Genomic DNA, 23,949 nt, shown 5'->3' with positions numbered 1-23,949 from the left:
TGGTATCGACTGGCGCCGTTCCCGAGTCATTGAGAAGGGAATCTGGGGGGTCTGGAACCTCTGGTCCTGGGCTGCCTAGGCTTTCCTCGCCAGGACGGATTTGGCCTGAAAGAGGGACGAACGTCTCTGTCTGAGCGAGCGGATCGGTCTGATCTGGAAAAAACCGGCAGGATTGGACCAGGCTGGGCTGGTACGAAAGGGCCGAAAGCGAAAATATGGCTGGCGCTGGAAGGCCGCCTTGGGCCTCTGTTGGGGAAGGAACTTGCTCTTTTCCCCTGTAGCGTCGGAAATAAGCTGGTCTAGCTTTTCACCAATAAGACGCCCGCTCTGAAAAGGGAGAGAAATCAGAGATTTTTTAGAGGAGGAATCTGCGCGCCACTCTCTGAGCCAAATAGCCCTTCTGATAGTGATGGCGTTTGAGGCCGCCGATGCTGCGCAATTCGCTGCATTGAGAGATGCGTACATCACGTAATCACCAGCCATGGCTATCTGTTTAGCAAGGTCCGCCATCACAGACGGGAGATCCTGTTCATGAATGGATTTCGCTAGAGCATCCGCCCAGGAAACCATTGCCTTGGCCACCCAAGCCGCGGCGAAGGAGGGAGATAGGGAAGAACCTGAGGCTTCGTACACTGAGCGAGCTTGGGCATCTAGCTGGCGTTCAGTGGGACTCTTAATCGAAGCGCCATCCGGAACGGATAGGAGCGTTTTGGAAGCAAGGCGCGAAACCGGAGGATCTACTAGTGGGGGATCCGTCCAGTCTTTCACGAGATCTGCTGAAAAAGGATACTTCGATACCAGGTCCTTTTTTCCCGTGAAACGCTTATCTGGACGCTCCCTGTGTCGCCTGACTATATCCAGAAAATCTGGGTGAGAGGCGAAAGTCTTATGAGAACGCTTGGTTCTAGTAAAGGAGACTGCGTGGTCCAGAGTAGAATTAGTCATCGTCCACTTTAAGTGCGTGATTGACTGCTACAATGAGGGAGTCAACCGTAGATCTAAACTCCGGAGCCTCCGGGTCTAAGGATACATCAGATTCCTATTCAGAGTCGTGAACGCTGCGAGCCCCCAAAGAGGGTGAGCGAGAGGTGGAGCTGCAAGAAGCTGAGTGGCGAGGTGAGCGCTCAGGAGAGGTAGTGCGGATCCGTTTTCTGGATGACCGTGCCTCTTTCCGGAGAGAGCGGCCCCTGCTGGCCGACGATTCCCCTGCTACGGAGGGATCTCTTAACACCTGTAACGGATTGCCCCGTTCACCAGGAGGGTTCTGAATGGATTTGATGGCATTGGCTAAAAAAAATCCACGGACTGCGAAAGTGACGCGACCCACGCGGGGGGACTAGGTACGCCGGAGGCGGTGGCGGTGGAGGGCTCCTGGGTACATGGGGCATCGCAGGCTGAGCAGAGGGGGGAACTTTGAGGCCGAGGAAGTGGAGCCTGTGGTACACGCAGAAAAAAAGGTCGTATGCACCTTAGAGGATTTTTTAGACCTTGACTGGGACATGGTGTACCTAATGAAAAATAGACTACAGGGTCTATAAACTACGGAAGCGAGGGCGGCACTGCAGAGGAGAGGCTGACGTAGTCTCCTTACCCGAGGTCCTGTGTCCCGCAGAAGACGTAGGCGACGGCCGGCGATAACAGCGCTGCATGTGGGGGAAGCTGCGGCTGAGAGAGCTGGAGCTGCGGCGTGCAGTGAAAAAAATCCAAGATGGTCGCCGAGATCAGGGAGAGAGATCTCGCAGGCGGCGAGAAGCGCCAGGACCGGGAGGCGCCGCCGCAAGATGACGCGAAAGAGGGGGCGGAGCCTATCGGGATGCGGCCTGCGGCTAGGCCGAAGCCGGGGACTAAATTTGCGGCTTCGGCCCGGCGCGTGGCTGCTGATGGCCGGAATATAAGGGGCCCAGAAAAAAGTGTGCCACCACTAAGAGAGAGCCCCCCCCAGACACTTACCCCGATGGAGCAGCTGCTGCACAAGGGGCCTGAGGTGAGGAGTGCCTGGGGTGAAAGACAGGGACGGTGCAGGGGTTGGGAAGCCTCCATCCACCAACCCCAGAAAGGGGGGTGGAGAGGAACCGCCAACCACCTGAATCAGCCGCATAAACAGTGGTGATGCAGAGTGGGCTGCACGGACGCCACGGGTAATAGTGCCTCTGTACAGCAGAGGGTGAAACCTGGTGGACAAGGCTGATGTCTGGCAATAAAAAGGCCTGGCTGCAGAAGAGGATACTGGAGGTAAAACACCAGTGCTCGTCTGTACTTCGTGGGGAGATCGGCGCCCGTGAAAGGGACCGTCGCCCAAAAGGGTCAGCTCAGGCAGTGGCTCCCACGTCGCAGGAGAGGATACGGAGAGGTGAAACTCCCGTGCTCGCCTGTTGTAGGTTCGGGGGAGATCGGAACATGAAAGAATCCGTCGCCCCCTTCGTCCGGATAGAAAGAGTAAAAATCAGTGTGCCTCCTACGGACACTAAGCTTGAACTGGGTCTCTGGAAGCCAGCATGAGGGTGTATACTGCAGGGGAGGAGCGAACCTTTGTTTGTCTCAGCTTAGTGTCAGCCTCCTAGTGACAGCAGCATAACCCATGGTCCTGTGTCCCCCAATGTGGCGAAGGAGAAAAGTACTTACCAGAGATCACCTCGTCCTCCTGGGACGGACCCGGCTCTACACACTGTATAATGTAATAACGCCTGCTATCTACATATATAACGTATCGTGCAGAGGTGGAAACGGGCGGCACCGCGGGAAGATGTCAGCAGGAAAAGGGTTAATAGATTATTTGTATCAATTACCAGAATGTAAAGAGAAATGTTACCAGATACTGATGATGGAGGAGATGGGCGGTCTCCAGATACTGATGATGGAGATGACGGGCGGTCACCAGATACTGATGATGGAGGTGACGGGCGGTCACCAGATACTGATGATGGAGGTGACAGGTGGTCACCAGATACTGATGATGGAGGGGACGGGCGGTCACCAGATACTGATGATGAAGGTGACGAGTGGTCACCAGATACTGATGATGGAGGTGATGGGCGTTCACCAGATACTGATGATGGAGGAGACGGGCGGTCACCAGATACTGATGATGGAGGAGACGGGCGGTCACCAGATACTGATGATGGAGGAGACGGGCGGTCACCAGATACTGATGATGGAGGAGACGGGCGGTCACCAGATACTGATGATGAAGGTGACGAGTGGTCACCAGATACTGATGATGGAGGTGACGGGCGTTCACCAGATACTGATGATGGAGGAGACGGGCGGTCACCAGATACTGATGATGAAGGTGACGAGTGGTCACCAGATACTGATGATGGAGATGACGGGCGGTCACCAGATAATGATGATGGAAGGGACGGGCGGTCACCAGATACTGATGATGGCGGGGACGGGCGGTCACCAGATACTGATGATAGAGGTGATGGGCGGTCACCAGATACTGATGATGGAGGAGACGGGCGGTCACCAGATACTGATGGTATTTACATTTCTCTTGTTTGCTCAGTATTTTGCGGATACAATTAACCCTTCTATGTCTGCGGCTTCCTCCGTTGCTGCGCCTCTTCCGCACGGCGCTGTACACACACATATAATTTACACGTTTGTGCTCGGTCGTCACAGACAGGAATCACCGTACGGAGAGAAATGAGCATGGTTTAATTGTGGCAAATCCAGAAAATGCAGGAGAGCCCTGAGGACGCCGGGCGTCCGCTCCGGGAAATGCTCTGTATAGATCTCTAGAGGGTCACCGCCCTGTGACCTGTAAAATGGCCGTGGGAACAATAAACGACATTAAAATAATGCAATAATTTACACAGCAAAGAAAAAATTGCTGCATCAACGTAAAATAAAAATATATATATATACTCTAACCTACGGCGGCTTCTCTTTGTAAACCAGACAGATGAGAGGGGAGGAGGAGACCTCACTCAGGAACGTCACGGCCGACAGCGGCGTCCAAGATTCAGTCCCGTCACATTATTATTATTATTACTATTATTTTTTTGTGTTGTGATTGGAGGAGGTCCGTTTAAAGGGACGGGGAACTTTTTTTTTTGTCATTTTTTTCATGTTTTTTTTTTTTTAATTTAAAGAGTCACTAGAAAAGTCTCCACAAAAAGAATTTTCCAAAGTCCGTCGTGTCTCTGGGGAAGAGAGTAAGGACATCAGCCGTCCACAGTCTCATGGGGTCCGAGGGAAGAGACACAAAATGGAGCAAAATGGGGAAAAAAAAAAAATCAAGGCAGCCTGAAGATCGCGGTGAGATCTGAACCACCAGGGAGTGAGATGGTCAGTAGTGATCGGCCGATCCCGGCGCTAGGTCCATCCTGGACTTTCCGTGTCCCTCGGCCTCGTAGAAGAAGTCTTTTACTTCGTCCTTCTCTGACATCTTGTATCGGGAGGGTCCATTTCCCGGCGGAGCCAGTCTCCTGGGTCCGGGCCTCGCTTTGTCAGTACAGTCAGGTGTGTGCGGTTGGTCTGGTCTTTTCCTTTTGTCATTGTGTCCTTGATGTCGGAGGTGAAATAATGGAGATATGTTTAAAAGCAATCAGATGGGCGACGCCATTCCGTCATGGCGTAGGTTGGGGGGCGCCAAAAAGGAAAGGCGAAGAAGGTTTGGAAAAAAAAGAAACGGAAAAAAAAAAAAAAAAATACAGAGGAAAAGAAGAAATAAAGATTTACGGTGTGGAAAGAGAGAGGGAAGAGAAAATTGTGCACGCGGCAGACAGATGGAGGAGGATGGTGGAGATCTAACTGTGTGGCATGCTGAGCCCCGGAGGATGGCGTTACAGCTGGAATCGCTCTACTGGGGTCTCACACTGCTGGAAGATGTACTGCTGCTGGCTCAGGTCTACTTGGGGGGCAATACTGCTGTCTTCATCCTCCGTGCCGAAGTAATGCTCGATCAGGTCAAACGCCTTCTGGTAAATCTCCTGGTTCTCGTGGCTCTGCAGGAACTCGATCTTGTCAAGGCCTGGACGGGGGAGAAAGACGCGGAAAGGTGAGACCGGGTAAGAATATCTCTGCGTCACCCACCTGGACTTACTCTAAAGGGGCTTGCGACAATATTCACCCCCTTGGCTTTTTACCTATTTTGGCATCTGATCTATGTGTGATGAATCAGCACTAAATAGTCTAAGTGGGTAAAGTGAAATGCGAAAAATATGGACACAAATTAAATGTATGGGATCAGGTAACTAAAAATTGGCATGTGCATATGTATTCACCCCTCTTGCGATGAAGCTCCTAAAAATTTCTGGTGCAAGCAATTCACTTCATAAGTCCCATGCTTAGTGACAGGACGTCCCCCTGTGTGCAATCTAAGTGTCACATGTCTGTCAGTATATACTTTACCTTCTCTGAAAGGCCACAGAGGCTGAAAAACCATTAACAAGAGGCACCACTAACCAAACACCACCATGAAGACCAAGGAGATCTCCAAACACCACCATGAAGACCAAGGAGATCTCCAAACACCACCATGAAGACCAAGAAGATCTCCAAACACCACCATGAAGACCAAGGAGATCTCCAAACACCACCATGAAGACAAAGGAGATCTCCAAACACCACCATGAAGACCAAGGAGATCTCCAAACACCACCATGAAGACCAAGGAGATCTCCAAACACCACCATGAAGACCAAGGAGATCTCCAAACACCACCATGAAGACCAAGGAGATCTCCAAACACCACCATGAAGACCAAGGAGATCTCCAAACACCACCATGAAGACCAAGGAGATCTCCAAACAACATCATGAAGACAAAGGAGATCTCCAAACATCACCATAAAGACATAGGAGATATCCACACAACACCATGAAGACATAGGAGATCTCCACACAACACCATGAACACCAAGGGGATCACCAAAAAACACTGACAAGACCAAGGAGATCTCCAAACACCACCATGAAGACCAAATTGATCTCCAAACACCACCATGAACACCAAGGAGATCTCCAAACAACACTGACAAGACCAAGGAGATCTCAAAACACCATCATGAACACCAAGGAGATCTCCAAACACCACCATTAAGACCAAGGAGATCTCCAAACAACATTGACAAGACCAAGGAGATCTCCAAACACCATCATGAACACCAAGGAGATCTCCAAACAACACCATGCAGACCAAGAAGATTTCCAAACAACACTATGAAGATCAAGGAGATCTCCAAACACCACCATGAAGACCAAGGAGATCTCCAACTTCCACCCTGAAGACCAAGGAGATCTCCAACCACCATGAAGACCAAGGAGATCGCCAAGTTCCACCCTGAAGACCAAGGAGATCTTCAACCACCACCATGAAGACCAAGGAGATCTCCAACCACCACCATGAACATCAACAAGCTCTCCAAGCAACACCATGAAGATCAAGGAGATCTCCAAACAAAACCATGAAGATCAAGGAGATCTCCAAACATCACCATGAACACCAAGGAGATCTCCAAACACCACCATGAAAACCAAGATCTCCAAACAACACTGACAAGACCAAGGAGATCTCCAAACACCATCACGAACACCAAGGAGATCTCCAAACAACACCATGCAGACCAAGAAGATCTCCAAACACCACCATGAAGACCAAGGAGATCTCCAAACAACACTGACAAGACCAAGGAGATCTCAAAACACCATCATGAACACCAAGGAGATCTCCAACCACCACCATGAATATCAAAGAGATCTCCAAACAACACAATGAAGACCAAGGAGATCAAGTCAGGGACAATTGTTGATAAGTACAAGTCAGGGTTGAGTTATAAGAAAATATCCCAATCTCTGATCATCCCCGGAGAACCACAAAATTAATTATCATGAAATGTAAAGAACATGGTACACAACAACCTGCCAAGAGAAGAGGATGGTGCGAAATACAGGGATATTCATGAGCAAAACCTGTTTCAGTCGGTTAGTGATCTGAGACTGGGAAAGAGATTCACCTTCCAACAAGACAATGACCCGAAGAATACTGCTAGAGCAACACTCGAGGGGAGTAAGGGGAAACATGGAGATGTTCTGGAGCGGCCGAGTCACAGCCCAGAGCTTAATCCAATGGAGAATCTGTGGTCAGACGTGAAGATCGCGGTTCACCAGAGGAAACATCTAACCTGAAGGAGCTGGAGCAGTTTGGCCTTGAGGAAGGGGAAAAATCCCAGTGACAAGATGTGGAAAAGTCATAGAGACTTATCCAAAGTGACTGCAGCTGTAACTGCCGCAAAAGGAGGCTCCACAAAGTACTGACTTTAGGGGGGTGAAGAGTTTTGCACACTGACATGCACACTGAAATACTCAGTTATTTTGCCCTATTTGTTGTTTGCTTCACAATAAGTAAAGTAAACCAAACGCTCTCAGTTGTCGGCATCTTCTCTACATGAATGATGCAAACCCTCAAAAAAACCTGTAAAATTCCAGATTATGAGATAAACTATGAAAAATACCAAGGGGGTGAATACTATCACAAGCCCCTGTATATCCAGAGCTGCACTCACAACGCTGCCGCTTCATTTCTCCGATGACCCCTGTGAGCTCAATGCTCACCTAATGATTTATAAGGACGTACAGGGTTCTGTGCAGTGAACTTTGTGCCAGCAGCTCTGGATGTGACTGGAGTATAATAGACGGAGGCCGAGTCTCCCGATCCCTGGTCGCGCAGTCCTTCTCATCCTTACCGTAGGCTTCCTCGATGAGAGCGCAGTACGGGTTTATGCCCGAGCCGCTTCGCTTCGATTCCTGCTCGCCCAGTCTCAGGATATTTTCTAAGCCGTTCAATGCCACCTGCACGATCTTGGAATCCATGACGGTGAGGAGGTCACAGAGCGGTTTGATGCAGCCCAGATCCACCAGGTACCTGACACAGAAGACGACAAGGACGAGAATCAGCGGAACCGTGTGCGCTACCAGCACCGCACCAGCACCGCACCGCTACCTGCAGCGCACCGCTACCTGCAGCGCACCGTTACCTGCAGCGCACCACTACCTGCACCGCACCGTTACCTGCAGCGCACCGTTACCTGCAGCGCACCACTACCTGCACCGCACCGTTACCTGCAGCGCACCGCTACCTGCACCGCACCGTTACCTGCAGCGCACCGCTACCAGCACCGCACCGTTACCTGCACCGCACCGCTACCTGCAGCGCACCGCTACCTGCAGCGCACCAGCACCACACCGTTACCTGCAGCGCACCGCTACCTGCACCGCACCGTTACCTGCAGCGCACCGCTACCTGCACCGCACCGTTACCTGCAGCACACCGCTACCTGCACCGCACCGCTACCTGCAGCGCACCGCTACCTGCAGCGCACCAGCACCACCGTTACCTGCAGCGCACCGCTACCTGCAGCGCACCACTACCTGCACCGCACCATTACCTGCAGCGCACCGTTACCTGCAGCGCACCACTACCTGCACCGCACCGTTACCTGCAGCGCACCGCTACCAGCACCGCACCGTTACCTGCAGCGCACCGCTACCTGCACCGCACCGCTACCTGCAGCGCACCGCTACCTGCAGCGCACCAGCACCACACCGTTACCTGCAGCGCACCGCTACCTGCACCGCACCGTTACCTGCAGCGCACCGCTACCTGCACCGCACCGTTACCTGCAGCGCACCGCTACCAGCACCGCACCGTTACCTGCAGCGCACCGCTACCTGCACCGCACCGCTACCTGCAGCGCACCGCTACCTGCAGCGCACCAGCACCACACCGTTACCTGCAGCGCACCGCTACCTGCACCGCACCGTTACCTGCAGCGCACCGCTACCTGCACCGCACCGTTACCTGCAGCGCACCGCTACCTGCACCGCACCGTTACCTGCACCGCACCGCTACCTGCACCGCACCGTTACCTGCAGCGCACCGCTACCTGCACCGCACCGTTACCTGCAGCGCACCGCTACCTGCACCGCACCGTTACCTGCAGCGCACCGCTACCTGCACCGCACCGTTACCTGCAGCACACCGCTACCTGCACCGCACCGTTACCTGCAGCGCACCGCTACCTGCACCGCACCGTTACCTGCAGCGCACCGCTACCTGCACCGCACCGTTACCTGCAGCACACCGCTACCTGCAGCGCACCGCTACCTGCAGCGCACCAGCACCACACCGTTACCTGCAGCGCACCGCTACTTGCACCGCACCGCTACCTGCACCACACCGTTACCTGCAGCGCACCGCTACCTGCACCGCACCGTTACCTGCAGCGCACCACTACCAGCACCGCACCGTTACCAACACCGCACCAGCACTGCACCGTTACCAACACCGCACCAGCACCGCACTGCTATCAGCGGTGGACCCTGTACACACATGTATCCGGAGCCTTACTTTATCTGCTCTGCGGAGCCCCCGGACGTGGCGTTTGTGATCGCCCACGCCGCCTCCTTCCGGGTCCTGAATTCGGCCGTCTGCAGGATGTTAATAAGAGCAGGGAAGATGTCGGCTTCAATCACAGTCTGTAGAGAGAGGAGAGGTGGGGGAAGGGTTAACACGGAGCAGAACCCCCATCATCCACCCCCGCAGACACCGGGACCGCGCACCGGAGCTTCCAGCAAATGGCGGATAATGGGAATCTTACAGTTTGTGACCGCGGCTCCTATATGTGCAAAAGGGTAAAAATCTTTAAAAAAAATTAAATCCCCCTTTTCCCAAAATGTAAAATAAAATGAAGATATTTGGTCTCATTTTAAAACAGGACAAACTATGACAGAAGGTGAAAGCAAAAAGCAAAAAAGCCGCCAAGTTCAGTGATCGGCTGCAGCAGTGATGTGAGCCGTCAGTGTGATGTCACCGCTGCAGCCAATCACTCAGACCAGAGCACCGACACTGCGCTGGAGCAAAACTATCTGTCATTGCTTATTATATTACTGGCACCGTTTGGGGACCACTTCATTATAAATGGAAAACCCCTTTAACCCCTTCATGACCCAGCCTATTTTGACCTTAATGACCTGGCTGTTTTTTGCAATTCTGACCAGTGTCCCTTCATGAGGTAATAACTCAGGAACGCTTCAATGGATCCTAGCGGTTCTGAGATTGTTTTTTCGTGACATATTGGGCTTCATGTTAGTGGTAAATTTAGGTCAATAAATTCTGTGTTTATTTGTGATAAAAACGGAAATTTGGCGAAAATTTTGAAAATTTCGCAATTTTCACATTTTGAATTTTTATTCTGTTAAACCAGAGAGTTATGTGACACAAAATAGTTAATAAATAACATTTCCCACACGTCTACTTTACATCAGCACAATTTTGGAAACAAAATTTTTTTTTGCTAGGAAGTTATAAGGGTTAAAATTTGACTAGCGATTTCTCATTTTTACAACGAAATTTACAAAACCATTTTTTTTAGGGACCACCTCACATTTGAAGTCAGCTTGAGGGGTCTATATGGCTGAAAATACCCAAAAGTGACACCATTATAAAAACTGCACCCCTCAAGGTGCACAAAACCACATTCAAGAAGTTTATTAACCCTTCAGGTGCTTCACAGCAGCAGAAGCAACATGGAAGGAAAAAATGAACATTTAACTTTTTAGTCACAAAAATGATTTTTCAGCAACAATTTTTTTATTTTCCCAATGGTAAAAGGAGAAACTGAACCACGAAAGTTGTTGTCCAATTTGTCCTGAGTACGCTGATACCTCATATGTGGGGGTAAACCACTGTTTGGGCGCACGGCAGGGCTTGGAAGTGAGGGAGCACCATTTGACTTTTTGAATGAAAAATTGGCTGCACTCTTTAGCGGACACCATGTCACATTTGGAGAGCCCCCGTGTGCCTAAAAATTGGAGCTCCCCCACAAGTGACCCCATTTTGGAAACTAGACACCCCAAGGAACTTATCTAGATGCATAGTGAGCCCTTTAAACCCCCAGGTGCTTCACAAATTGATCCGTAAAAATGAAAAAGTACTTTTTTTTCACAAAAAAATTCTTTTAGCCTCAATTTTTTCATTTTCACATGGACAACAGGATAAAATGGATCCTAAAATTTGTTTGGCAATTTCTCCTGAGTACACCGATACTTCACATGTGGGGGTAAACCACTGTTTGGGCACATGGTAAGGCTCGGAAGGGAAGGAGCGCCATTTGACTTTTTGAATGAAAAATTATCTCCATCGTTAGCGGACACCATGTCGCGTTTGGAGAGACCCTGTGTGCTTAAACATTGGAGCTCCCCCACAAGTGACCCCATTTTGGAAACTGGACCCCCCAAGGAACTTATCTAGATCCCTAGTGAGCACTTTAAACCCTCAGGTGCTTCACAAATTGATCCGTAAAAATGAAAAAGTACTTTTTTTTTACAAAAAATTTATTTTCGCCTCAATTTTTTCATTTTCACATGGACAACAGGATAAAATGGATCCTAAAATTTGTTTGGCAATTTCTCCTGAGTACACCGATACCTCACATGTGGGGGTAAACCACTGTTTGGGCACATGGTAAGGCTCGGAAGGGAAGGAGCGCCATTTGACTTTTTGAATGAAAAATTATCTCCATCGTTAGCGGACACCATGTCGCGTTTGGAGAGACCCTGTGTGCTTAAACATTGGAGCTCCCCCACAAGTGACCCCATTTTGGAAACTGGACCCCCCAAGGAACTTATCTAGATGCCTAGTGAGCACTTTAAACCCTCAGGTGCTTCACAAATTGATCCGTAAAAATGAAAAAGTACTTTTTTTTTACAAAAAATTTATTTTCGCCTCAATTTTTTCATTTTCACATGGGCAATAGGATAAAATGGATCCTAAAATTTGTTGAGCAATTTCTCCCGAGTACGCCGATACCTCATATGTGGGGGTAAACCACTGTTTGGGCACACGGCAGGGCTCGGAAGGGAAGGCGCGCCTTTTAACTTTTTGAATGGAAAATTAGCTCCAATTGTTAGCGGACACCATGTCGCATTTGGAGAGCCCCTGTGTGCCTATGCAATGGAGCTCCCCCACAAGTGACCCCATTTTGGAAACTAGACCCCCCAAGGAACTTATCTAGATGCATACTGAGCACTTTAAACCCCCAGGTGCTTCACAGAAGTTTATAATGCAGAGCCATGAAAATAAAAAATAATTTTTCTTTTCTCAAAAATGATTTTTTAGCCTGGAATTTCCTATTTTGCCAATGGTAATAGGAGAAATTGGACCACAAATGTTGTTGTCCAGTTTGTCCTGAGTATGCAGATACCCCATATGTGGGGGTAAACCACTGTTTGGGCGCACGGCAGGGCTCAGAAGGGAAGGCACGCCATTTGGCTTTTTAAATGGAAAATTATCTCCAATCATTAGCGGACACCATGTCGCGTTTGGAGAGCCCCTGTGTGCCTAAACATTGGAGATCCCCCACAAATTACCCCATTTTGGAAACTAGACCCCCAAAGGAACTAATCTAGATGTGTAGTGAGCACTTTGAACCCTCAAGTGCTTCACAGAAGTTTATAACGCAGAGCCATGAAAATAAAAAAAAAAAATTATTTTCTCAAAAATGAATTTTAGCCCGCAATTTTTTATTTTCCCAAGGGTAACAGGAGAAATTTGACCCCAAAAGTTGTTGTCCAGTTTCTCCTGAGTACGCTGATACCCCATATGTGGGGGTAAACCACTGTTTAGGCACATGCTGGGGCTCGGAAGTGAAGTAGTGACGTTTTGAAATGCAGACTTTGATGGAATGCTCTGTGGGCGTCACGTTGCGTTTGCAGAGCCCCTGATGTGGCTAAACAGTAGAAACCCCCCACAAGTGACCCCATTTTGGAAACTAGACCCCGAAAGGAACTTATCTAGATGTGAGGTGAGCACTTTGAACCCCCAAGTGCTTCACAGAAGTTCATAACACAGAGCAGTGAAAATAATAAATACGTTTTCTTTCCTCAAAAATAATTTTTTAGCCCAGAATTTTTTATTTTCCCAAGGGTTACAGGAGAAATTGGACCACAAAAGTTGTTGTCCAGTTTCTCCTGAGTACGCTGATACCCCATGTGTGGGGGTAAACCACTGTTTGGGCACACGTGGGGGCTCAGAAGGGAAGTAGTGACTTTTGAAATGCAGACTTTGATGGAATGGTCTGCGGGCGTCACGTTGCGTTTGCAGAGCCCCTGGTGTGCCTAAACAGTAGAAACCCCCCACAAGTGACCCCATTTTGGAAACTAGACCCCCCAAGGAACTTATCTAGATATGTGGTGAGCACTTTGAACCCCCAAGTGCTTCACAGACGTTTACAACGCAGAGCCGTGAAAATAAAAAATCATTTTTCTTTCCTCAAAAATGATGTTTTAGCAAGCAATTTTTTATTTTCTCAAGGGTAACAGGAGAAATTGGACCCCAGTAATTGTTGCGCAGTTTGTCCTGAGTATGATGGTACCCCATATGTGGGGGTAAACCACTGTTTGGGCACACGTCGGGGTTCGGAAGTGAGGGAGCACCATTTGAATTTTTGAATACAAGATTGGCTGGAATCAATGGTGGCGCCATGTTGCGTTTGGAGACCCCCTGAAGTGCCTAAACAGTGGAAACCCCTCAATTCTACCTCCAACACACCCCTAACCCTTATCCCAACTGTAGCCGTAACCCTAATCACAACCCTAACCCCAACACACCCCAAACCACAACCCTAACCCCAACACACCCCTAACCCTAACCACAACCCTAATTCCAACCCAACTCTAAGGCTATGTGCCAACGTTGCGGATTCGTATGAGATTTTTCAGCATCATTTTTGAAAAATCCGCGGGTAAAAGGCACTGCGTTTTACCTGTGGATTTACCGTGGATTTCCAGTGTTTTTTGTGCGGATTTCACCTGTGGATTCCTATTGAGGAACAGGTGTAAAACGCTGCGGAATCCGCACAAAGAATTGGCATGCTGCGGAAAATACAACGCAGCGTTCCCGCGCGGTATTTTCTGCACCATGGGCACAGCGGATTTGGTTTTCCATATGTTTACATGGTACTGTAAACCTGATGGAACACTGCTGCGGATCCGCAGCGGCCAATCCGCACCGTGTGCACATAGCCTAATTCTAAAGGTATGTGCACACGCTGCGGAAAACGCTGCGGATCCGCAGCAGTTTCCCATGAGTTTACAGTTCAATGTGAACCTATGGGAACCAAAAATCGCTGTACACATGCTGCGGAAAAACTGCACGGAAACGCAGCGGTTTACATTCCGCAGCATGTCACTTCTTTCTGCGGACTCCGCAGCGGTTTTACAACTGCTCCAATAGAAAATCGCAGTTGTAAAACCGCAGTGAAATGCGCAGAAAAACCGCGGTAAATCCACGATAAATCGGCAGCGGTTTAGCACTGTGGATTTTTCAAATCCGCTGCGGAAAAATCCGCATAGGACCAGAATACGTGTGCACATACCGAAACCCTAACCCTAGCCCTAACCCTACCCCTAACCCTAACCCTACCCCTAGCCCTACCCCTAACGCTACCCCTAACCCTAACCCTACCCCTAACCCTAACCCTAACCCTACCCCTAACCCTACCCCTAACCCTAACCCTAGTTCTTACCCCAACCTTAGTGAAAAAAAAAAAAATCTTTATTTTTTTTATTGTCCCTATCTATGGGGGTGACAAAGGGGGGGGTCATTTACTATTTTTTTTATTTTGATCACTGAGATAGGTTATATCTCAGTGATCAAAATTCACTCTGGAACGAATCTGCCGGCCGGCAGATTCGGCGGGCGCACTGCACATGCGCCCGCCATTTTGGAAGATGGCGGCGCCCAGGAAAGAAGACGGACGGACCTCGGGCGGCCAGGTAAGTATAAGGGGGGGAGATCAGGGCACGGGGGGGGCGTCGGAGCACGGGGGGGTGGATCGGAGCATGGGGGGGGTGGATCGGAACACGGGAGGGAGGATTGGAGCACGGGGAAGGATTGGAGCACGGGGTGAGGGATCGCTGTGCGGGGGGGTGGATCAGAGCACGGGGGGGGGTCGCTGTGTGCGGGGGGGGGGATCAGAGTGTGCGGGGTTTGATTGGAGCACGGGGGGTGTGATTGGAGCACGGGGGGAGCGGACAGGAGGACGGGGGAGCGGAGCACAGGACGGAGGGGAGCGGACCACAGATCGGGGGGCTGGGGGGGCGATCGGAGGGGTGGGGTGGGTGCACATTAGTGTGTCCAGCCATGGCCGATGATATTGCAGCATCGGCCATGGCTGGATTGTAATATTTCACCAGTTTTTTAGGTGAAATATTACAAATCGCTCTGATTGGCAGTTTCACTTTCAACAGCCAATCAGAGCGATCGTAGCCACGAGGGGGTGAAGCCACCCCCCCTGGGCTAAACTACCACTCCCCCTGTCCCTGCAGATCGGGTGAAATGGGAGTTAACCCTTTCACCCGGCCTGCAGGGACGCGATCTTTCCATGACGCATATGCTGCGTCATGGGTCGGAATGGCACCGACTTTCATGACGCAGCGTATGCGTCAAAGGTCGGGAAGGGGTTAAAGAAAAAAAGAAAAAGAATCATCACTTTTCGGAGCGCCGCGAGCCGCACAAACTAAACGTCCTATTAACCCTCCACCCAATATGGAGATCACGGGCAAGAAGATAAATAACGGAACAATCGCTGTTATGTGGTCAATTTACCTCCTGACAAATATGGAAAAAAAAAATCAAGACGTTGGTTGTACCCCAAAATAATAAAAACTACAGCGGCCCCGGCACCAGAACTGCACCGACCCAGCGCACAAAGCTCCAGGTCCGGCATGGGACACGGGGGTTTCTCACCTTATTAAATAAGTAAATTTCCTTTAGACTCGAGCGGTGTGATGATTTCCCTCCGTTCTCAAGAAGATAGGGATTTTTGTTTAGTTTACAGCTCGTTGCCAAGGTTACCGGCCACCTCTATAGTCTATCAGTGGCCGGCTGGACCTGGGCAGTCTCCCGGGCCACGGAGGCCGCACTGACCTGGATCTGAGCTCGGTTCCCGGCGGTGATGTTGGATATCGTCCAGCACGCCTCCTTCTTTATCGACTCCTTGGGGCTGCTCAGTAGGTGCAGTAAGCTCTGCAGAGCGGAGCAGTTCAGGATGACCTGCGGAGCAGAGGCGCCACTCTTATATCACGGCACAGTCGCCCACGTGGTCGCAGAGTCACCTGCGGTTCATGCACTCGTTCACCGGAGGGGTCATACTCTCGCATGAATACCTGACACATCTATGGACTTCTCTCTCTCGTCTGCTCCGTACCTGAGTCTGCACGTCATCCCCGGTGACAATATTCCCCACCGCTCTCAGGGCCGGTGACACCACTTTGTAGTCGCTGTGCCTGGAAGGAGAGAGGCAGAAGGTTGTTACCGGCTCAGCAGGCGCCGCTCATCCCAGCGATCTCGGCCCGTCCGCCATGTCTTACAGGAGGAGCTCCACCAGCCGCCTGCACACTCCGGCATCGATCACCGCCTGGATTTTATCGTTTGGCCCGTCCGACAGGTAAGAGAGCGCCCAGCAGGCGTCGGCGAGGACATCGATGTCACTGACGAAGAGCAGCCATGACAGCACGGTCAGACACGGGGAGACCTGCGGAGACAGCGGCAGCGCATCAATGCCGGAGACCAGGAATCACCATTACTGCACATTAAAGGGGATGTCCGGCACCGTCACTAACGAGGCGACGTCCGTCAGCCGCCCGTCAGGCCTTGCGGGGATCACACGCTGCTCCCATGATTAAGAGGGTGAGGGAAAAACACCATCTGCTGCCCATGAGCGCAGCGGACCATAACACACCCCCCCGATGTAGGGCAAGATGCGTGGTGACCCCTGAGAAACGCGGGGACCACCAAGACTCAATCGTCACAGTCCAGTCCCATCATGTAGTCACAGGGAGGAGGTCGCACGGATCCACACGGCGCATACAGCAGGAAAGGACTGATCAAACAAGGAAACCGCCGCAATCAGCACAGATCAAGCTTCAATATTCCCCCGTAATCAGTGCAGATCGAGCTTCAGAATCCCCCACAATCAGTGCAGATCGAGCTTCAGAATCCCCCGCAATCAGCGCAGATCGAGCTTCAGAATCCCCCGCAATCAGCGCAGATCGAGCTTCAATATTCCCCCACAATCAGCGCAGATCGAGCTTCAGAATCCCCCGCAATCAGCGCAGATCGAGCTTCAGAATCCCCCGCAATCAGCGCAGATCGAGCTTCAGAATCCCCCCGTAATCAGGGCAGATCGAGCTTCAGAATCCCCCACAATCAGCGCAGATCAAGCTTCAGAATCCCCCGCAATCAGCGCAGATCGAGCTTCAGAATCCCCCACAATCAGCGCAGATCGAGCTTCAGAATCCCCCCGCAATCAGCGCAGATCAAGCTTCAATATTCTCCCGCAATCAGTGCAGATCAAGCTTCAGAATCCCCCCGTAATCAGCGCAGATCGAGCTTCAGAATCCCCCCAAATCAGCGCAGATCGAGCTTCAGAATCCCCCCGCAATCAGCGAAGATCGAGCTTCAGAATCCCCCGCCTTCAGCGCAGATCGAGCTTCAGAATCCCCCCGCAATCAGCGCAGATCAAGCTTCAGAATCCCCCGCAATCAGCGCAGATTGAGCTTCAGAATCCCCCCGTAATCAGCGCAGATCGAGCTTTAGAATCCTCCGCAATCAGCGCAGATCGAGCTTCAGAATCCCTTGCAATCAGCACAGATCGAGCTTCAGAATCCCCCGCAATCAGCGCAGATCAAGCTTCAGAATCCCCCGCAATCAGCGCAGATCGAGCTTCAGAATCCCCCCATAATCAGTGCAGATCGAGCTTCAGAATCCCCCGCAATGAGCGCAGATCGAGCTTCAGAATCCCCCGGCAATCAGCGCAGATCGAGCTTCAGAATCCCCCCGCAATCAGCGCAGATCAAGCTTCAATATTCCCCCGCAATCAGTGCAGATCAAGCTTCAATGTTCCCCCGCAATCAGTGCAGATCAAGCTTCAGAATCCCCCCGTAATCAGCGCAGATCGAGCTTTAGAATCTTCCGCAATCAGCGCAGATCGAGCTTCAGAATCCCCTGCAATCAGCACAGATCAAGCTTCAGAATCCCCCTCCGCAATCAGCGCAGATCAAGCTTCAGAATCCCCCGCAATCAGCGCAGATCGAGCTTCAGAATCCCCCGCAATCAGCGCAGATCAAGCTTCAGAATCCCCCCGTAATCAGCGCAGATCGAGCTTTAGAATCTTCCGCAATCAGCGCAGATCGAGCTTCAGAATCCCCTGCAATCAGCACAGATCAAGCTTCAGAATCCCCCGCAATTAGCGCAGATCAAGCTTCAGAATCCCCCGCAATCAGCGCAGATCGAGCTTCAATATTCCCCCGCAATCAGCGCAGATTGAGCTTCAGAATCCCCCCGCAATCAGCGCAGATCAAGCTTCAATATTCCCCCGCAATCAGCGCAGATTGAGCTTCAGAATCCCCCGTAATCAGCGCAGATCGAGCTTTAGAATCCTCCGCAATCAGCACAGATCAAGCTTCAGAATCCCCCGCAATCAGCGCAGATCAAGCTTCAGAATCCCCCGCAATCAGCGCAGATCGAGCTTCAGAATCCCCCCATAATCAGTGCAGATCGAGCTTCAGAATCCCCCGCAATGAGCGCAGATCGAGCTTCAGAATCCCCCGCAATCAGCGCAGATCGAGCTTCAGAATCCCCGGTAATCAGCGCAGATCGAGCTTCAGAATCCCCCCGCAATCAGCGCAGATCAAGCTTCAATATTCCCCCGCAATCAGTGCAGATCAAGCTTCAATGTTCCCCCGCAATCAGTGCAGATCAAGCTTCAGAATCCCCCCGTAATCAGCGCAGATCGAGCTTTAGAATCCTCCGCAATCAGCGCAGATCGAGCTTCAGAATCCCCTGCAATCAGCACAGATCAAGCTTCAGAATCCCCCGCAATTAGCGCAGATCAAGCTTCAGAATCCCCTGCAATCAGCACAGATCAAGCTTCAGAATCCCCCGCAATTAGCGCAGATCAAGCTTCAGAATCCCCCGCAATCAGCGCAGATCGAGCTTCAGAATCCCCCGCAATCAGCGCAGATCAAGCTTCAGAATCCCCCCGCAATCAGCGCAGATCAAGCTTCAGAATCCCCCGCAATCAGCGCAGATCGAGCTTCAGAATCCCCCCGTAATCAGCGCAGATCGAGCTTCAAAATCCCCCCGTAATCAGCCCAGATCGAGCTTCAGAATCCCCCACAATCATCGCAGATCGAGCTTCAATATTCCCTCGCAATCAGTGCAGATCAAGCTTAAGAATCTCTCGCAGTCAGTGCAGATCGAGGTTCAGAATCCCCCTCCGCAAAAAGCGCAGATCAAGCTTCAGAATCCTCCCCCCAATCAGTACAGATCGAGCTTCAGAATCCCCCGCAATCAGTGCAGATCGAGCTTCAGAATCCCCCCGCAATCAGTGATCAAGCTTCAGAATCTCCTGCAGTCAGCGCAGATGGAGCTTCAGAATCCCCTGCAGTCAGCGCAGATGGAGCTTCAGAATCCCCCCGCAATCAGTGCAGATCGAGCTTCAGAATCCTGCCTCCAATCAGCACAGATCAAGCTTCAAACCCCCCCCAATCAGTGCAGATCGAGCTTCAGAATCCCCCCGCAATCAGTGATCAAGCTTCAGAAACCCCCCCATTCAGTGCAGATCAAGCTTCAGAATCCTCCCTCCAATCAGCGCAGATCGAGCTTCAAACCCCCCCAATCAGTGCAGATCGAGCTTCAGGATCCCCCATTCAGTGCAGATCAAGCTTCAGAATCCCCCCGCAATCAGAGCAGATCGAGCTTCAGAATCCCCCCACAATCAGCGCAGATCGAGCTTCAGAATCCCCCCACAATCAGTGCAGATCGAGCTTCAGAATCCCCCCGCAATCAGCGCAGATCGAGCTTCAGAATCCCCCCGCAATCAGTACAGACCAAGCTTCAGAATCCCCCTCCGCAATCAGTACAGATCAAACTTCAGAATCTCTCGCAATCAGCGCAGATCTAGCTTCAGAATCCCCCACAATCAGTACAGATCGAGCTTCAGAATCCCCCGGCAATCAGTACAGATCTAGCTTCAGAATCCCCCGGCAATCAGTACAGATCGAGCTTCAGAATCCCCCGGCAATCAGTGCAGATCGAGCTTCAGAATCCTCCTCACAATCAGCGCAGATCAAGCTTCAGAATCCCCCTCCGCAATCAGTACAGATCAAACTTCAGAATCTCTCGCAATCAGCGCAGATCTAGCTTCAGAATCCCCCACAATCAGTACAGATCGAGCTTCAGAATCCCCGAGCAATCAGCGCAGATCAAGCTTCAAACCCCCCGCAATCAGTGCAGATCAAGCTTCAGAATCCCCCCGCAATCAGTGCAGATAAAGCTTCAGAATCCCCCCGTAAACAGTGCAGATCAAGCTTCAGAATCCCACCGTAAACAGTGCAGATCAAGCCTCAGAATCCCCCCAGCAATCATCTCCACCATGAAGTCACAGTCGGCCCTCTCTATCCTGCGGTGCGGCAGTTTCACATGGCAGCTTGTCAGACTATCGGTCATCCGTAGACAGGCGAGGACGGTGACTGTCAGCAGCGCTCAACTCCGGCTCATAGAAGGGGCCGTCCCAGACTATAGACCCCTTTACTTGAGCCTGAAGGGTCCTCGTTCCTCCGCTCACAATCACACACAGATGGCGTCTCTCACCTTGGCAAACTCCGGAGGTGGGTTCTTCCCTCGGCACAGGTTCGACAAGGCCCAGACAGCGTTCCGGGTCATTGTCAGGCGGTTCTGTTTGGCGAGTAACCTGCAATATATAATGACAGTAGGTGACATGTGCGGTACCACACATATCGCGGGAAGCTGCCGGCGGTGTCTATGTATCTACATCAGGCAGGTCGGGGAAGTCTGTCCATCTATTACTAGGTGACACCACGGAGAAGCGGCTGCTGTCTGACTGAGGGGATGCGCCGTCGTCCTCCTCCCCAACACTCAGTACCGTCACTATAGGAGGGGCCGCATTGCACTCACTGTAGCAGCGGGGGCAGGATGTTACAGTCCAGAACGTAGTCCCTGCACACCGTGCTGTCTCCAGCGATGTTCCCCAGAGCCCACACCGCCTGCCGAAGAGGAAACACGCATGTAAGGACGGCACACGAGCAGGCGGCACAGAACGGGGCGGCACAAAATGGGACAACGCAAAACAGGGCGACACAGACAGAAAGGGGCAACATTACTTTACCTGTTCCTGCACGTCCTCAAACTCCGAGCTCAGCAGCTCTATAAAGATGGGCACGGCCCCTGCCTGGATGACAATCCGGGTCTGCAGCGAGTTTCCCGAGGCGATGTTTGTTAACACCCAGGCGGCCTCGAACTGCGGGTGACAATGGGACCCCAACGTGAGTGTGAGTGCCCCCCCACCATGTCACACGCACTACTACATGTCTTCTCTCACCTGTAATGTGCGAACCCCCATAAAACATGTATTATTAAACTGTGGGGTCTACTCTCCCCTGTAACATGCAGACCCCCATAATACATGTACTTATTATAAACAGGATTAACAAGAGGGGAGGGGGTGTTGCATTGTATGTTAGGAAAACTATATCTCCACAGAGATCCAAGCTTCAGAGACTGGTAGCTCTGCAGAAACTGTTTGGGTAAGAATTCAAGGAGAGAAGACCAGAAAGGACACTATTGTAGATGTTTACTAGACAGGACAGACTGAAGATATGGATGAACTTTTTTTTACATCAGATGTCTCTGTTCTCAAAAAAGTACGACATAGTGATCATGGGAGATTTTAACTATCCAGATATTTGTTGGGAATCTCTCTCAGGCAAAAATACTTTGTCCAGAAATGTCTTATCTTCTCTCGCTGACAACTTTATCTTTCAAAAAGTAGAAGAGAGAACAAGATAATCTGCAATCTTATCTTGGACCTAATTCTTACCAACAGGGAGGAAATGGTTGAGGGAGTAAAGGTGGCCGGGAATTTAGGAGACAGAGATCGTACTATCCTTGAATTTTGGATTACAAGAAGATGAAGACCTTTAGGGTTGGACTTCAGAAAGGTAGATTTTAATGGACTCAGGAAGAGGGTAGGAAAGGTCCAATGGCCAGATGTTCTAAAGGACAGAAATGTCCGAGAAGGATGGGCGATTTTACTAAATGAAATTATCACCGCACAATCGGTAACAATCCCGAAAAGAAGGAAGAATTGGAGTCATTTAAAGAGATCAGGATGGATGAACACAGAACTTAATCACTTGTTAAAAAGAAACGTATATTAGATGGAAAGATGAGACATATCTAAAGAAGAATATAATGCTGTCTGCAGGGAATGCAGGGCAAGAGTTAGAGGAGCTAAAGTCAGTAATGAAGTGAGGCTTGTAAGAGAGACCAAAAGCAGCAAAAAAGGATTTGGAGGTAAAAGAAAAGTGAAGATGCTATAGGATTTTCACAGGATGAAAAGAGTGAAGTGGTCAGAAATGATGTTGAGAAGGATGAATATTTAAATTCCTATTTTGCTTCTGTGTTCTCTAAGAAAGTAAATGTAACCTCAACTGATCTTCAATGTCATCGAAGGAATAAAAGAATCCCCACTATCCATAAACAGAGAGGTGGTGAGGGAACACTGAGCTAATTTACATGAATTTACATCTCCTGGTCCAGATGAATTACATCCTAGCGCACTGAAAGAGTTAGCAGAGGAAACTGCTGAACCACTAGACAGAATCCTTGAAAAATCCTGGAGAACAGAAGTCCCAGAAGATTGGAGAAAGGCAAATGTTCACCCTATCTTCAAAAAAGGAAAGAAGTTGAAGCCAGGAAATTACAGGCCAGTGAGTCTTCCTTCTATACCAGGGAAGATCTGTGAACAAGTTATTAAACAGCATGTATGTAAGTACTTGGATAAGGATACAGTAATTAACCAGAGCCAGCATGGGTTTGCAGCAAACAAGTCATATCAGACTAATCTAATTTCCTTCTAAGATGGAATCACTGACTGGGTGGATCATGGAAATGTGGTATAGTATATCTCGACTTCAACAAAGTCTTTGATAAAGTATCTCATACTATCCTTATTGAAAAAAAATGACTAAGTATGGGATTGACAAGGCTACGATTAGGTGGATTTATAACTGGCTCAATGATCAGACTCAAAGAGTGGTAATAAATGGCTGCACATCCAGTTGGAAGAGTGTTTCAAGCGGGGACCACAAGGCTCTGTCCTCGCCCCAGTGTTGTTCAACATTTTTATAAATTATCTAGATAAGTAAACTGAAGGTAAACTTATCTAATCTAGACTACGCAAAGCTAGTAGGGATAGCTAAAGGTACCGTCACACTCAGCAACTTTGCAACGAGAACGACAACAATCCGTGACGTTGCAGCGTCCTGGATAGCGATCTTGTTGTGTTTGACACGCAGCAGCGATCTGGATCCCGCTGTGCCATCACTGGTCGGAGCTAGAAGTCCAGAACTTTATTTGGTCGTCAGGTTGGCGTGTATCGTCATGTTTGACATCAAAAGCAACGACGCTTGCAACGTTTTACATGGAGCTAACAACCAGTGAGAACGATAAGTGAGTCGCCGTTATGTCACTGGATCGCTCCTGCATCGTTCTGGAGTTGCCGTGTTTGACGTCTCTACAGCGACCTAAACAGCGACGCTCCAGCGATCGGCTCGTTGTCTATATCTCTACAGCGTCGCTGAGTGTGACGGTACCTTAACACTAGAGCAGACAGAGAAAGTATTCAGAAGGATCTAGATAAGCTTGAACAATGGGCAGTGACTAATAGAATGGTATTTAACAGGGAGAAATGCAAGATTCTACATCTGGGCAAGAAAAACTAAAATTAAATCTACAGAATGGGAGGAATAGAACAAAGCAACAGCACGTGTGAAAAAGACTTGGGTATACTAATAGATGACAGACTGCACAGGAGTCAACAGTGTGATGCAGCAGCAAAAAGGGCAAAAGACAAACACA

The 23,949-nt window shown here is 50.2% G+C and overlaps 1 protein-coding gene across 1 annotated transcript in view; it reads right to left on the bottom strand.

Annotated features, from left to right (window-relative positions):
* Window positions 1-3,637: 3,637 nt before the first annotated feature.
* KPNA1 (karyopherin subunit alpha 1) overlaps window positions 3,638-23,949 on the bottom strand; it is a 47,998-nt gene continuing 27,686 nt past the window's right edge. Inside the window, exons 6-14 of the mRNA XM_069760513.1 lie at window positions 21,197-21,328; window positions 20,986-21,074; window positions 20,662-20,761; window positions 16,377-16,540; window positions 16,214-16,292; window positions 15,934-16,059; window positions 9,355-9,482; window positions 7,691-7,869; window positions 3,638-4,978 (exon numbers count right to left, since the gene is read on the bottom strand). Of these exons, the coding sequence (XP_069616614.1) occupies window positions 4,791-4,978; window positions 7,691-7,869; window positions 9,355-9,482; window positions 15,934-16,059; window positions 16,214-16,292; window positions 16,377-16,540; window positions 20,662-20,761; window positions 20,986-21,074; window positions 21,197-21,328 (1,185 nt within the window). The 3' untranslated portion in view covers window positions 3,638-4,790. The remainder of the gene's footprint in view (window positions 4,979-7,690; window positions 7,870-9,354; window positions 9,483-15,933; window positions 16,060-16,213; window positions 16,293-16,376; window positions 16,541-20,661; window positions 20,762-20,985; window positions 21,075-21,196; window positions 21,329-23,949) is intronic.

The sequence above is a fragment of the Ranitomeya imitator genome, chromosome 3 (genome assembly GCF_032444005.1).
Source record: "Ranitomeya imitator isolate aRanImi1 chromosome 3, aRanImi1.pri, whole genome shotgun sequence".
Lineage (NCBI taxonomy): Eukaryota > Metazoa > Chordata > Amphibia > Anura > Dendrobatidae > Ranitomeya > Ranitomeya imitator.
This window is presented reverse-complemented; position numbering and strand designations above follow the sequence as displayed.